At 47.3% G+C, this 16,615-nt stretch overlaps 1 protein-coding gene across 3 annotated transcripts in view; it reads left to right on the forward strand.

Annotated features, from left to right (window-relative positions):
- Positions 1–16,615, forward strand: part of VCL (vinculin) — a 272,569-nt gene that overhangs the window by 103,837 nt on the left and 152,117 nt on the right. For all 3 annotated transcript variants that reach the window (XM_073581038.1, XM_073581039.1, XM_073581037.1), the window contains exon 2: positions 6,709–6,779. In XM_073581038.1, the coding sequence (XP_073437139.1) occupies positions 6,709–6,779 (71 nt within the window). The remainder of the gene's footprint in view (positions 1–6,708; positions 6,780–16,615) is intronic.

Genomic DNA, 16,615 nt, shown 5'->3' on the forward strand with positions numbered 1-16,615 from the left:
CGTTTTTTGCCTTGCGGATCTGCATTTTCCCTTTTTAACCCTGAATCTTTTCTGGCTGCTGAAAGAAAATTCTCTCTCTCTGCGGTTCCTTTAAATTTTTACCTTCGGCGGATCCGTACATCCGCCAATCCACTCACCCCCGTTTCTGTCAGTCCGCCTGCGGCGCCGTTTTCCGCTATTTTGGCGGATCTTGACTGACAGAAAAAACTGAAGTGTGAAACAGGCCTAAGATACTATATTGTTACGCGCCAGGAAGACATCTAGGCCTTTCTTGAACCCTTCGACTGAGTTCGCCATCACCACCTCCTCAGGCAGGGAATTCCAGATTCTCACTGCCCTAACAGTAAAGAAGGGGATCTATGTTGGTGGAAAAGCCTTTTCTCCACCAGACGCAGAGAATGCTCCCTTGTGACCATCGCCTTCCTTGGTATAAACAGATCCTCGCAGAGATATTTGTATTGTCCCCTTATATACTTATCCATGGTTATTAGATTGCCCCTCAGTCGTCTTTTTTCTAGACTAAATAATCCTAATTTTGCTAATCTCTCTGGGTATTGTAGTTCCCCCATCCCGTTTATTAATTTTGTTGCCCTCCTTTGTACCCGCTCTAGTTCCATTATATCCTTCCTGAGCAACGGTGCCCAAAACTGTACACAGTACTCCATGTGCGGTCTAACCAGAGATTTGTACACAGGCGGTATAATGCTCTCATCATGTGTATCCAGACCTCTTTTAATGCACCCCATGATCCTGTTTGCCTTGGCAGCCGCTGCCTGGCACTGGCTGCTCCAGGTAAGTTTATCATTAACTAGGATCCCCAAGTCCTTCTCCATGTCAGATTTACCCAGTGGTTTACCGTTCAGTGTGTAATGGTGATATTTTTACCACATATTGGGTATCATCATGTTCAAGAGAAGTTTTGTAACAAATTGTGTGGTCCATTTTCTCGTGTTAATGTTGTATTATCTGCAAGTTTTTCATTTTCACCAGAGGTAACCATAAAAAATGCACCCCACAACTTGCTACACAATTTCTCCTGAATGTGGCACTACCCCAGATGTGACTGCAGTACTGTTTGGGTAGATGGCAGGGATCAGAAGGAAGGAGGGCTATTTGGCTGTTGGAATAGATTTTTTTAAAGCTTTTTGCACAGCCTCTCTAAAGTGTCAGGGCAAGAAAAAAGAATCCCACAGGTGACCCCATTTTGATAACCTCTCTTCTGAAGGAATTTACGGTATCTAAGGGTGTAGTAAAATTTTTTGAACCCACAAGTTCCTCACAGAATTCTGCAAGATTGAGACATTTAAAATAAAAAAAAATACACTTATAACATTCATGAGACGCCTGTGGGTTCAGGATGCTCACTATACACTTAAAAGATATGCAAGATAGAAGATGAAGGGTGGCACTCCGTGGGCATTGATCAGTGAAAAAAAGCGTCTTTATTAGGCTAGTTTCACACTAGCTTATTTGCTCGCAGCACACAGCGCAGCTAAGCCTCGCCCCCTGTCGCGCCCCCTCTGGTCACCTCCTACTATCGCACATCGCTGCATGCGATCTGTGCACCCTATCTTTAGCATAGGGTGCGCTGGACGTGCGCTAGTAGGATTTTGCGTGCGCTGCGCCCTTTTGACGGTGCGCCGAGCGTACCAAAATGCAACATGGTGCGTTCGGCGCACCATCAAAAGGGCGCAGCGCACGCAAAATCCTACTAGCGCACGGCCAGCGCACAGTCTGCGCACACTATGCTAAAGATAGGATGCGCAGATCGCATGCAGCGATGTGCAATAGATGACCGGAGGGGGCGCGGCAGGGGGTGGGACTTAGTGGCGCTGCGAGCAAATACGCTAGTGTGAAACTAGCCTAAGTTACATTAAAAAAAAAAAATGGACGCGGGGAGAGCGCGGTCACTCGCGCTTCCTCACTCCAGGTCTTTCCCAGGGTGTTCACATGCACCTGTGAGTTTTCGGTGTAGGGCCTCACCGTTTTTTCACACTTTGACTGTTTGGAACTGATGTCAAAAGACTAAAGTGTGAAAACACTTTAGTCTTTTGACATCAGTTCCAAACAGTCAGTGTGAAAAAACGGATCCATTGCAGATTTGCCAAAAACTGATGCACCGGATCTGTTTTTTGGACGGATCCATCGCAGCAGCAAGTGTATGAAATTTAAAGGAACAGAACTCTGTGTGAGAGAGAGAGAGAGAGATTTTTTTTTGTGCCAGAACGGCTTTTGGGATTAATTTAAATGAATGGAAATTCTTCCGGGCATGCTCAGTTTAAAAAAGCGAAATCAGTCGCCCATAGGCTTCCATTCTAGCCAATGGCGGACTGCGATGGATCAGTCGCAATCCGTATTTTCAACGCAGACAAAAAAGTTCTATGGTCAGTCTACTCCAGACGGCGGACACTGAAATTCAGACGGATCCATAAAAAAACTGATGCAACGGATGACCATCCGTCGCAATCCGCCACTAATGTAAGTCTGAGAAAAAAACGGATTCCGCCTAAAAAAACAACGGATCCGTTTTTTTCAAAAAAGGGCAGATTTCGATTGACGTCAAAAGACTGAAGTGTGAAAGAGGCCTAAGAAGCAATCTGTCTGCAAACTGAATCCTATGATTGCATGGAGTATGCGAGTTTGTTTAATGCCGTTTTTTCTTCTCCTTTCATAATAAACACTCAATTGAATTCTTTTAGGATACCAGTTTCTACAATGGGTCACTTTCTATTGCAGACAACTTTGCTTTCCAAAAATCAAATTGCTCTTCCTTCTTCCAATCACTGCCATGTGCCAAAACATTTGTTTCATCACATTAGACCATGGAATTTTGTGTTTCTGAGAAGTTGTTTAGGAAATTGTGAGATCTATTTTCTCCTATTACTACTTGTGAAAGTGACTCATTTGGAGCAAAATCACAATTTAAGTCTAATAAAGTCTTAATTTTTTTTTTTTTCATTCTACATTGTAATAATTCTTGTGAAGCACATTAACACTTTTTCTGACGGCAGTTTTAAATAAATTGAAGAGTGCAGGTTTTAAAATGGAATTTGTTTTGGGGTTTTTCCAATGCATAATATAGGCCCCTCAAAGTCCCTTCAAACATGAATAGGTTCCTAAAAAAACAAAGTTTGTAAATTTCCTTGGGAAAAAGAAACAAAAAAAAAAACATTTTAACCCTTCTAACATCATAACAATATAAAAGGAATTATGAAAATAAACAGCTGTCTGTTTAGCCTTTGCTGGTTACACTTTATAGATGGACCCTATGTCAAATTTTTAACAGGTCCCCCTGTAAAGTAACCAGTAAAGGTTAAGCAAACAGCTTGTTAGCTGATATTAATAACCTGGGAAAATATGGCGATGTAAAAAATTGTTTTTGAGGAAAAAAAAATTTCCTTTTTTTTTTTTTTGTTGTTGTTTTTTTTAAGTGTGTAGCAGCAGCCAAACATAAAAAAAAGAAATATGGTATCGTAATCGCCCCGATCCAAAGAATAAGTTGTCTAATCACTTATATCGCATGAGCGTATAAAATAAATGAAACCAATTCTTCACCTGCTGTTGATTTGTTCACTCTCTCCCAAAGATTGCACTAAGGCCCGGTGTTCTTCTATCCTGCGCTTCACACAGAACTCTCGATGTAAGATTCCCTATAAAGAGGCAGATTGAGGCACTGTGGATGCCATCTGATCTATGATGCAGCGATGTCCGTCTTTTTAGGCATGCATAAAAGTGCTGTCGGCCAGTTTTGTGCACTTCTGAAAAGTACACCGCTGAACAGAGGCCACACGGTGTCCAGAGTAACTCTGCTGCCTCATTATAGTGAATGGATCCCTCGGAGTTTCATCTGAATCTCGTCACTCAGAGATTTACCGTAGATGGAAACCCCAATGTAAATGCTCAGTGTAGAGCTCCGGATAAATGTGATCCCAAACGTTATGTAAAATGTTCCTAACAAAAGCTTCAAATCAGTCCACAAAAAAAATCAAGTCGCCTCTATGGTCTGTCAGTGGAAATATAGGGTGCTTTCACATTACTGGTAATACAGGGTCTTTGGAAAACCCCTTGCTCCTGAGTCCCAGTGTGCTTAAACCATATTTAGCGTTCACATGTTTGGTATTTGGACGAGGCTAGTGATTAATATAGCGTTACTCCCCCTTATCCTGATTTTACCTTATTGCTTTATTATCACTTTGGGTACCATCACATTTTTTGAGGGAATTGTTTGTGCACATTTTTTTTTTTTAAATATATATATAATATATATATATTTTTTCTTTTTAACTTATACACATAATCAGTGATTTTGGTGTTTTACTGATACCCAACTAGTGGAAACGCATCTGAAGGAGACCACGTCAATATAATGCACTGCTCAAAAGAAAGGTAAGGCACAACCTTTTATATGCACATGATACAAACAGACAGAAGAAAAAACCCCAAAGGTATGACTGGGATATAAATTGGTGTGCATGCAGCATGTAGGCGCATGTACACACTAGCCACTAAGCAGAATAAAACAAGGACAGAAACACAATGATTAAATACCCTGCTGTGGTCTCCCTCTGCTGTGTTTCCACTACTTGGGGTCACTTTTGGGAGGAAAGTTGCATTGTTTAGGCACATCATGGGCTCTCCAAATGCGACTTGACACCTGCAGACCACTCCATCAAAATTTGCGTTTCAAAACATCACTCCTTTTGCGCTCTGTTGTGCGCTCAAACAGTAGTTTTTCACCACAAGTTGTGTATCTGCACACTCAGGAGAAATTGCACAATAAGTTTTGTGGTCCATTTTCTCCTGTAACCTTTTGAAAATAAAAAATTTGGGACTAAAAGTAAATTTTGGGGGGAAAAATGTGTTTTTTGATTTTTATTTTCATGGCTCTACTTTATAAACTTCTGTGGAGCATCATGGGGTTCAAGGTTCTCAGGACACCTCTAGCCAAGTTCCTTGTGAGGTTCTAGTTTCCAAAATGGTGTCACTTGTGGGGGTATTTCACTGTTTAGGCACATCTGGAGCTCTCCAAACGTGACATGGCATCCACGAATTATTCCAGCAAATTTTGCATTAAAAAAGTCAAATGGTGCTTCTTCTTTTCCGAAACCTGCCGTGCTCCCAAACTTTGGTTTTCCCCCAAATTTGTGGTATCTGTATGCTCAGGAAAAATTGCAGAACAAATATTGGGGTCCATTTTTTCCTCTTACCTGTGTGAAAATAAAACCGTGTTGGTCTGAAGTAAAATTTATGTTAAAAAAATAAACATTTTTTTCCCTTCCACATTCCTAAAATTCCTATGACACACCTGAAGGGTTAATAAACTTCTAGAATGTGGTTTTGAGCACTTGGAGGGTGCAGTCTTTAGAATATGTCACTTTGGGGTATTTTCTGCAATATTGGTCTCTCAAAGCCACTTCAAATGTAATTTGTCCATAAAAGAAAAAAAAAAGTTGAACTACGAAATCGCTGGTTAACTTTTATAACTTCCAAACAAAATTGTTTAAAAAATTGTGCTGATGTAAACTAGATGTGTTGGAAATGTTGTTTCTTCAATATATTGTGTGACCTAATTCTCTAATTTAAGGACATAAAAATTAATATTTTCGGAATTGCAAAATTTTCGCCAAACTTCCGTTTATTTCACAAGTGCAAATCATATCGAATAAATTTTACCATTATCACGAAGTACAATATGTGACGAAAAAAGCAAATCTCGGAATCCGTGGGATCTGTTGAAACGTTAAAGAGTTATTACCATAGTGATATTGGTCAGAATTGCAAAATTTGGGCTTGATCAAGAAGGTGCAACCAGGCCTGGGTGTGGGGGTTAAAATTAGTGGGGTTAAATATTTTGTCTAAATTGTTATGTAATAATTTTGCGTAGACGTTGTTTGTACTATTGTTAGGTTCTGAAATGCATTGTTGATATTCCACAGGTCTCTTGCACTATTTCTGGTATTTGGAAAATGCTTGTTTTTTTTTTGTTTTTTTTTTAAGAAGCTTTGTTAATATTTCCCCTCATGGGATAGTCTATAGGTCATCCGTATGAGATCAGACAGGCCTGACACCTGGCCCCTCCAGTGATATTGTCAGTGGATATCCACAAGAAGAAGAAAGTTCGTTCCGCACACCGGCATAAATGAAAAAAAAACGTTATTATGCTAATATGCCATATTAAAATGCAAACAACATCTGACGCGTTTCTGGTGCACAAAGGCACCCTTAGTCATAGGACCTATGACTAAGGGTGCCTTTGTGCACCAGAAACGCGTCAGATGTTTTTTGCATTTTAATATGGCATATTAGCCTAATAAAGTTTTTTTTTTGCTTTTATCTCCATTGTCAGTGGATAGATATAGGCAATGTCTGAGGCGGCAGACAGCCGCTCAGACATTGCTTCGTGGTCACTGCTACTGCTTTTTGCCTCTCATTCAAGTGACTTGGAAATAAAGAGCAGGGCTTTGGGCGGACTCTTAGCTATGTGATGAGTCCTGGACATCACCAATTTCCGGCTGCTGCCAGAGCTGATTTCAGTTCGGTGATGGATCCTTTCTGTCCTATTAATGGGTCATCACTTGTTAAGTCCCTGACAACCCTTTGAAAGTTTACTTCTTTGTGAATGTGTGAATGATTCCATGGTGTTCACTAATTGTATAGTATATTCTCCACTTTTTGCCCACCTAACCTTGTGTCATTGTTTTACCTCAGGTTGGGAAAGAAACGGTCCAGACAACTGAAGATCAGATTATGAAGCGAGACATGCCTCCTGCTTTCATCAAGTGAGTACTGTATGAGGGAGTGACGCGTCCTTTTATATGATGTATATGTCATAATTCACGTACTCTTTGCTTCAAGTCATTAAAACTTATTTAGCGGAGTTATTTCGGTAAATGCTTTGTACATAAAACACATTTTACTACAAATGATTACAGACCTGATCCACTGGATTTATAAATTAATTAGAAGTGAAAAGCTGACAAATTAATTAGAAGTGAAAAGCTGATTGAGCTTTTTAATGGCTTGTAAAATCCCAGAAAGTTATGTTGAAGCACTAGAATTTTCTGATCTGAATTAAAGATGCACTCCAGCGTGTGTGTGTGTGTGTGTGTGTTTTGTTCTGTTTTGTTTTTGTAATTTCAGCCCTGAAGTGGTGCTATTAATCCAAGTTCAAAGCCCCTCATTATACTTACCAGCCGCCATCTTCAGCTGTTCCCAACGCCACCCCAGTCATGTGCAACAACCTTGTGACTGCAACTTCTGACTGACCAGAAGTCAGAGGTAACAGTCCCAAGCTCTCATTGTTAGCCTACGTGGGCCTTGTTGTGGCCTTTTGTAGACTTACATTGAGTAGTGACTGGATTGCCCAACAAACACTGGAACAATCCAGGAGGTCATAGCCTGCAGAACACCAACAAAGAGATATGCTAATAAAAGATGAAGACGGTGACTGCTTATTTTAATACGATGGCTATGGAACTTGGATGCTGTCTTTACACCTTCATAGCTTTAACCTAGTGGCAGGGCTTCACAAGAAGTTAAGAGCTAGCTGCTAAGATGGGTGAAGGGGACCTGTTCTCGTGGATGGTGCTTTGATTGCAGCATTTAAAGGGTTAAACAGCCTTGGGTAGCACTGGCCTTGGCTGTTAGAGCATGAACTTGGCTATTAGTTAAGCTGCGCTCCTAGAAATGATCATGCTGACTCTGCTTTTGTGCCCACATAATCTCCAAGATGTACCAGTGCATCCATCTATGTATGGGAGCTTCCTCCAAAATAGTTTATTTTGGTATGTCCAATGTTGGAGAGGTTCAAGAGTCAAATCTTTTGACACTAAATTAGTGAGTAAATGTTTTTATTTTCCTAATTCTTTATATTTGAGAGAGATTTATATTTGGTCTTATTTCACTTTGTGATTTCCAAAGGGGGTGATAGGTTCTTTTAAAATCTTGGGCATAAATGGGTCATCTAAATTGCCAATGACCCCAAGCATACTTTCTAAGTTGTGGCAAAAAGGCTTAAAAGGGTTGTCCAGCCTTTGGGTACAGGACTCCAGTCACGTAATAAACTGCAGACTTGTGAATCCTTACAGCGTGCACACTACGCGCTGACAGAATTCTTTGCTCCTGGCAGGGCTGTGGAGTCGGAGATGGAGTCAGTGTCATGGAAATTGAAGAGTTGGATTCGGAAGTTTGGCTTACCGACTCCACAGCCCTGGTATGAGGGAGTCTGAGTCGTGGAGTCGGAGTTGGAGTCGGTGTCATTGAAGGAGTTGGAGGTTTGGCTAAGGCCCCTTTCACACAACAGTTTTTTGCAGTCAGTCACAATCCGTTGTCTCGACGGATCTATCGCAGATTGTGAAAAACTGATGCGACGGATCCGTCAAAGAAACGGATCTGTCGAATCCGTTTTTTAAAAACGCACACAGATAGATAATATCTATCCATCTATCGATCGATAGATATGGAATAGATCGATCTATACATAGATCGTTAGAGATAGATAATATCTATCCATCTATAGATATGTCTATCTCTAACGATCTATGTATAGATCGATCTATTCCATATCTATCGATCGATAGATAGATGGATAGATATGGGATAGGTAGATAGAATCCATAGATATATCTATGGATATATCAAAAGATAGATATATCTATGGATAGATATAGATGGATAAATAAATAATAGCAAGCCCCAATATGTTTAATTTTGAAAAAAAAAAGGGGAAAGAAAATGGCGTGGGCTCCCGTGCAATTTTCTGCGCCAGAGGGGGAAAGCTGACGGCCGGGGCCCGATATTTGTAGCCTGGGAAGGGGTTAATACCCATGGCCCCTTCCCAGGCTATGAATATCAGCCCGCAGCTGTCTGCATAGCCTTTACTGGCTATTAAAATTAGGGTAACCCTAAAAAAAAAATGACGTGGCGTCTGTTACACTGCGGATGCCGGAAGCGAGAGTGGACCCACTGGACCGTGACGCCGAACCCTCCCCGAGCGAGCGCACCAAGTGGACCGACCCCTATACAGGGACCGTTAGGGAACAGACTCGAGGAGTTCAAGCGCCATGGCAGCCAGGACCAGGGGTCGGCTCAAGAGGGTGAGCGATGAGGTGGAGTGGTGGGAGATCCGAGGAGGAGACGGTGGAACCAGCAGGAGGCAGGAGTGGAAGCAAAACTAAAAGGAGAGAGGAAACCGAGGGTTAAACAGATGGCAGGAGCAGGAGACAAGGCGATAACACTATGGCACAGCAGGAAGCACAGAGACTGGGAGTACAGGGACAGGGAGCACAGAGACAGAGAGCACAAAGGCAGGCAGCACAGAGGGTTAACAGGACAGCAGCTGCAACAGCAGCGAGCACGGCCTAGACACGAGACAATAACTCAATAGTCAGGTGCCTCCACTAGGGGAGGGCGGCCTGAAATACCTGTTGGAGGGCTCTGATAGGTCGGGAGGAGGTCCAAGCAGGTCACGCCGACAGTCGGCTATAGGCGCACGATCTAACCCTCCGGCGCGTGCGCAGAGGTACCATGCGCGCGGCCGAGGGAAGTGGAGGAGGGCGTCGGGAGGCCAGCTGCCGGAAAGCACGCAGAGCGGGGGCGCGCGTCAAGGCAGAGACTGAGGAGGAAGCCGGAGCGGAGGCGGTGAGCACAGCCGGGGAGCGGTGAGCACAGCCGGGGAGTGGTGCTAACAGTACCCCCTCTCTTACCCTCCCCTCCACTGCGTCTGGCTAAAAACTTCTTAAGAATGCGCGGAGCATTGATGTTCTCTTGCGGCTCCCAAGATCTCTCCTCGGGACCGAAATCCTTCCAATTGATTAGGAAAAAGGTTTTACCCCTAACTTTTTTTGAGGCCAAAATGTCCCTTACCTCAAAGATATCACCGGAAGAGACAGGTAGAGGAGAAGGTTTAGGAGCTGGCTGGAACCGATTCAAGACAACCGGCTTAAGGAGAGAGACGTGGAAGGAGTTGGGGACGGGTAACTCCAGTTTGTAAGATACATTGTTAATGCGTTTGAGAATCTTGAAAGGTCCAATGTAGCGAGGTCCCAGTTTGTAAGAAGGGAGCTTTAGCCTAATGTACTTGGCCGAAAGCCAAACTTGTTGACACGGGAGGTAAATCGGAGAGTCCAAGCGTCTCTTGTCAGCGTGTCTCTTCATGCGCTCCCCAGACTTCCTGAGAGCCTCCTTAGTCTCGGACCAGATCTTAGAGAACTCCAGGGTCAGAGAATCTGCTGCAGGCACACCAGAGGTGGTGGAAATAGGTAGAGGGATACCAGGATACATCCCAAACACCACGAAGAATGGAGACTTGGCCGAAGACTCGCTGGGATGATTATTGTAGGAGAACTCTGCCCAGGGAAGGAGATGGACCCAGTTATCCTGATGAGCGTTGGTGAACTGCCGTAAATGTCGCTAGTACCTGATTAATGCGTTCCACTTGGCCATTGGACTGGGGATGGTACGCGGAGGAAAAGTCCAACCTTACTTCCAGAAGCTCACATAAGGCTCTCCAGAATCGCGAGGTGAATTGTATGCCTCGATCAGACACAATATGCTTTGGAAAGCCATGGAGGCGAAAGATGTGCTGGATAAAAATCTTCGCCAACTCTGGGGCGGAGGGCAAGGCTGGAAGAGGAGTGAAATGGGCCATCTTGGAGAAGCGGTCGACAGTTACCAGGATAGTTGTATATCCGGAAGCGTCAGGCAGGTCCGTAATGAAATCCAAAGCGATATGTTGCCAAGGGACCGAGGGAATCGGCAGTGGAAGCAGAAGACCGGAGGGTGGTCGCCTGGGAACCTTGACTTTGGCACAAGAGGAACAGGACGCCGTGAAGTCAGACACATCTTTGTGGAGAGAGGGCCACCAATAAAAACGAGCGATGAGCTCCATCGTCTTTTTGACTCCGACATGTCCGGAAACTTTAGAGGAATGTCCCCACTGCAGTACCTTTTCTCTGTCTGCCTCGGGCACGTAGGTCTTGCCTGGGGGAGGAGTAATCAGTCTCACCGGGGCCACCGTGATGATCTTGGCTGGATCGATGATGTGAGTCGGATCCTCCACCAAATCAGGAGACTGCAGAGACCGGGACAATGCATCCGCCTTGAAGTTCTTTGGCCCGGGGCGGAAATGCAGCTCAAAATCGAACCGAGCGAAGAAGAGAGACCATCTGGCTTGTCGAGGATTAAGTCTCTGGGCCGACTGGAGATACGCCAGGTTCTTGTGATCGGTAAAGATGGTAAACGGGTGGACCGACCCCTCAAGAAGGTAGCGCCATTCCTCCAATGCCAATTTTATGGCCAGCAGTTCGCGATCCCCGATGGAGTAGTTACTCTGCTGGAGAGAAGGCTTTCGAAAAGAACCCGCAGGTAACCAGTCGGCCGGACGGGGACCTCTGAGAAAGCACTGCACCTGCTCCGATGGAAGAGGCATCCACCTCCAGAATGAATGGCTTGGTAGCCTCGGGTCGGTGTAAAACAGGTGCCGTTGCAAAGGCTTGTTTCAGACAGGAGAAGGCCTCTTCAGCCTCCGGGGACCAGGACGAGGAGTTGACGTCCTTGCGAGTGAGACTGGAGATGGGTTTGATGACAGATGAAAAATGTGGCACAAATTGGCGATAATAGTTGGCGAAGCCGAGGAACCTTTGAATCGCCTTGACTCCCACTGGCCGGGGCCATTGAAGAATTGCCAACAACTTTCCAGGATCCATCTCCAGACCAGAATCAGAAACAATGTAGCCCAAAAAGGGTAAGGAAGACTGCTCAAAGAGACACTTCTCCAGCTTCGCGTAGAGGCGATTCTCCCGTAGGCGTTGTAGAACCAGATGAACGCTCCTCCTGTGAGATGCCAGATCCGGGGAGAAAATAAGGATGTCGTCCAGATACACCACCACGCAGGAGTACAATAGGTCTCGGAAGATATCGTTGACGAATTCCTGGAACACCGCGGGAGCGTTGCAGAGACCGAAGGGCATAACCAGATATTCGTAATGCCCGTCCCGGGTGTTGAAGGCGGTCTTCCATTCGTCACCCGGACGGATGCGGACGAGATTGTAGGCTCCGCGTAAATCCAACTTCGAGAAGATGCGGGCTCCACGCAGCCGATCAAAGAGTTCAGGGATGAGAGGCAAGGGATACTTGTTTTTTACAGTAATGTCGTTCAAACCCCGGAAATCAATGCAAGGACGGAGAGAACCGTCACAAAGAAAAACCCGGCTCCGGCAGGCGAAGAAGACTTCCGTATGAAACCTCTGGGTAAATTCTCACTAATGTACTCAGACATGGCCGCAGTCTCAGCTGGGGACAAGGGATCAATTCGCCCACGGGGCGGAGTGGTCCCGGGTCGGAGATCGATAGGGCAGTCATACGGGCGATGCGGAGGAAGGATCTCCGCCTCCTTCTTATCAAACACGTCTGAGAACGACCAGTATGCGGGTGGTAAGCCTCCTGGGCCCGAGGAGACTGGAGGAGGACTGACTGGACGCACAGGCCCCAGGCACCTCTCCTGGCAGGGATGTCCCCAGCGGAGGACCTCCCCGGAACGCCAATTAAGGACGGGTTCATGTGTTCTAAGCCAGGTAGGCCAAGTAGCAAGGCATGGGCTAGGTCAGGAAGAACGTAGAATGCGATCCGCTCCCGGTGCAAGGCCCCGATTTGCAGACACACCTCCTCCGTAACCAGGGACACGGATTCCTGTAGGGGTCTTCCATCTACAGAGGCGATAACACGTGGAGTTTTCAGGGTAATCACGGGAATCCGGTACTTCCTCACCTCCTTCAATCTTATGAAGTTCCCCGCCGTGCCCGAGTCCACATAGGCCACCTCCGAGCCACGTCTCTGACCAAAAACCAGCTGAACCGAAAGGGTAAGGGGATGAGAGGAGTGAGATACACCTAGGTCGGCCTCTTACCTGCCCTAGGTGGAGGAGTTTCCCGGCCTCTCAGGACAGGAACGCAGGAAGTGGGACGCGCTGCCACAATACAGGCACAAACCCTCCATCAGTCTCTCCTTACGGCGCTGTTCTGCCAACTTGACTCGATCCACCTGCATCGGCTCCGGTGTCAGACTGGAGGACAGACCAGGAGGACGAGGACTGGACGGCCTGTGAAAAGAAGCAGACGGTCTGAGCGGCCGCCTCTCTCTCGCAGCCTCCCGAGCGCGTTCCTGAAACCGGAGGTCAATTCGTGTGGACAGAGAAATAAGATCCTCCAAGGTGGTCGGGGTATCACGCCCTGCCAGTTCGTCCTTGATTTTGCCAGAGAGACCACGCCAGAAGGCCCCGACCAAAGCCTCGTTATTCCACCCCAACTCAGAGGCCAAGGTACGGAATCGGATGGCATATTGTCCGACCGTAAGGGTACCCTGAGTGAGGCAGAAAAGGGACTCCGTGGCGGAAGCTACCCGACCGGGCTCGTCAAAGACTCTACGGAAAGTGTCCGTGAAGTTCTGGACACTAGAGACTACGGGATCGTCCCGCTCCCACAGGGGATTCACCCAGGAGAGAGCCTCTCCCTCCAGATGGGACACAATAAAGGCCACCTTGGCCCGATCTGTGGGATACTGTTGGGGCAATAGTTCGAAATGCAACCTGCACTGATTTAGGAAGCCCCTGCACAACTTTGGGTCGCCGCCATACCGAGGCGGTTTACCCAGCCTGGGTGACGGGGCAGGTATGGGATCGGAACCGCGGGACGGATCGCGCGCGGCAGCCGACTGCAGGGACAGCAACCGATCGTCGACCGAGGCCATGTAAGAGAGGATATGGGCTTGGGTGTCCCGTTGCTGAACCAGCTCCTGCTGGAGGCTGGCCAGTTGGGAGGTGTTGCCAGGGTCAGCGGCCTGTAAGGCCGACAAGCGGGAATCCATGGTCTTCATAAAAGACATAATTCGGGTCTGGTTTTCCCTCAGGAATACCAACTCCTTTTGGGCGGCGGCCCCGGCGGGGTCCATGGCCTGACTATTCTGTTACACTGCGGATGCCGGAAGCGAGAGTGGACCCACTGGACCGTGACGCCGAACCCTCCCCGAGCGAGCGCACCAAGTGGACCGACCCCTATACAGGGACCGTTAGGGAACAGACTCGAGGAGTTCAAGCGCCATGGCAGCCAGGCCCAGGGGTCGGCTCAAGAGGGTGAGTGATGAGGAGGAGTGGTGGGAGATCCGAGGAGGGGACGGCGGAACCAGCAGGAGGCAGGAGTGGAAGCGAAACTAAAAGGAGAGAGGAAACCGAGGGTTAAACAGATGGCAGGAGCAGGAGACAAGGCGATAACACTATGGCACAGCAGGAAGCACAGAGACTGGGAGCACAGACAGCAGCGAGCACGGCCTAGACACAAGAGACAATAACTCAATAGTCAGGCGCCTCCACTAGGGGAGGGCGGCCTGAAATACCTGTTGGAGGGCTCTGATAGGTCGGGAGGAGGTCCGAGCAGGTCACGCTGACAGGCGGCTATAGGCGCACGATCTAACCCTCCATCGCGTGCGCCGAGGGAAGTGGAGGAGGGCATCGGGAGGCCAGCTGCCGGAAAGCACGCAGAGCGGGGGCGCGCGTCAAGGCAGAGACTGAGGAGGAAGCCGGACCAGGAGCGGAGGCGGTGAGCACAGCCGGGGAGCGGTGCTAACAGTCTCTCTATATGCGGGCAGATATTCATAGCCTAGGATGGGGCCATGGATATTGTCTCCCCCCCCGGCTACATTTACCAGTCTGCAGCCGCCCCAGAAATGGCGCATCTATACGATGTGCCAATTCTGGCACTTAGCCCCTCTCTTCTCACTGCCGTGTAGTGGTGACATGTGGGGTAATAAGGCGTTAATGTCACCTTGCTTATTGTAAGGTGACATTAAGCCCGGTTAATAATGTAGAGGTGTCAATAAGATGCCTATCCGTTATTAATATTATAGTAATAAAGGGTTAAAAACACACACAAGAATAAAGTATTTTAATGAAATAAAACACCACACATTTTTTCATAATTTTTATTGTACGGCTAATCCAGTCGAAGCCATGAAAGTCTTATGAAAGTCATAGAATCGTAGAATCATAGAATGGAAGAGTTGGAAGGGACCTCCTGAGTCATCTGGTCCAACCCCCTGCTCAAAGCAGGATTCGCTAAATCATCAGTGGTGTCAGTGCACATGGGATTGGTGTCAGTGTGCAGGGGAGCGATGGCCGTGTCAGTGCACTGGGGAGTGGTGTCCGTGCGCTGGGGAATGGCGGCCATGTCAGTGCGCCGGAGAGTGGTGTCAGTGCGCTGGGGAATGGCGGCGGTGTCAGTGCGTCGGGGAGTGGTGTCAGTGCGCTAGGGAATAGCGGCCAAGTTAGTGAGCCGGGGAGTGGTGTCAGTGCGCAGGGGAGCAATGGCCGGTTCAGCGCGCCAGGGAGTGATGTCCGTGCGCTGGGGAATAGCGGCCGTGTCAGTGCGCCGGGGAATGGTGTCAGAGTGTATGGGAGTGGTGTCATTGCACAGGGGAGCGATGGCCGTGTCAGTGCGCAGGGGAGCGATGGCTGTGTCAGTGCGCCGGGGAGTGATGTCAGTGCGCTGGGGAGCTGCGGCTGTGTCAGTGCGCATGGGAGTGGTGTCAGTGCGCAGGGGAGCGATGGCCATGTCAGTGCGCTGGGGAATCTGCAAAAACATGCAAAACACAAGCCGCGGAGACACCATCACATGTTTCTCAACGCAAGCAATGACTAGCCAGGTCTTTCCCCGGGAAGGAACAACCACGGGAAGGGCAGTCTCCAGTGAAGGAAACCACCTATGCCAAAACATGGTATCCATCCACAGACAGCTGTTTCGGGGTATTGCCCCTCATCAGTGTGGAGTAGGAAACTGGCTAATAGGAGCAATGCCTAGTAAAAGACTGTGAAAAATGAGGAAGAATGAACTCATGGATATCAACATCCAACACTGTGGAGACACCATCACATGTTTCTCAACGCAGTGATTCTAGAGCAATGCCCCCATCCCTTATGGGAAATATGCAAAAACATGCAAAACACAAGCCGCGGAGACACCATCACATATTTCTCAACGCAGTGATTCTAGAGCAATGCCCCCATCCCTTATGGGAAATATTCAAAACACAAGCCGCGTAGACACCATCACATGTTTCTCAACGCAAGCAATGACTAAATGTAACGTCCGTCTGCGGTTCTGGGCTGCAGCCAGGCAACACCCCGAGAAACACTGATACCCTTTACCCCTATACAGGGATCTGGATTTACAACAGAGCCCAGGAGGTACTGTCTGAATAGGAGCAGCGGCCAGAGCAGGACGGTCGTCAAAGTGAAGTACAAAAACGGCAGGCAATAGCAGAGTCAATTTCAGGCCAAGGTCAGAGTCAAAAACCAGGAGGGCAGCAGAGGTACAGAATCGTTAGGAAGTAGCAGAGTCAGAATATCCAGGCCAAGGTCACAAACCAGGAGAGTAGCAGAAGTACAGAATCGTCAGGCAAAAGAGGGGTCAGAAATCCAGGCTGAGGTCAGAGTCAAACAGAAATCAATCACTAAGTAACACACAGGGGAACCAAGAATATATCCGGCGGCTTGCAAGACCAGTCCCAAGGTATTTGAGGGATCAGGTCATCCCTCACAGGTTCCTGGACTGGTGATGTCATTAGGGCC

Source organism: Dendrobates tinctorius, unplaced genomic scaffold (assembly GCF_039654945.1).
Source record: "Dendrobates tinctorius isolate UK_male_01 unplaced genomic scaffold, ASM3965494v1 ptg000068l, whole genome shotgun sequence".
NCBI classification, from domain to species: domain Eukaryota; kingdom Metazoa; phylum Chordata; class Amphibia; order Anura; family Dendrobatidae; genus Dendrobates; species Dendrobates tinctorius.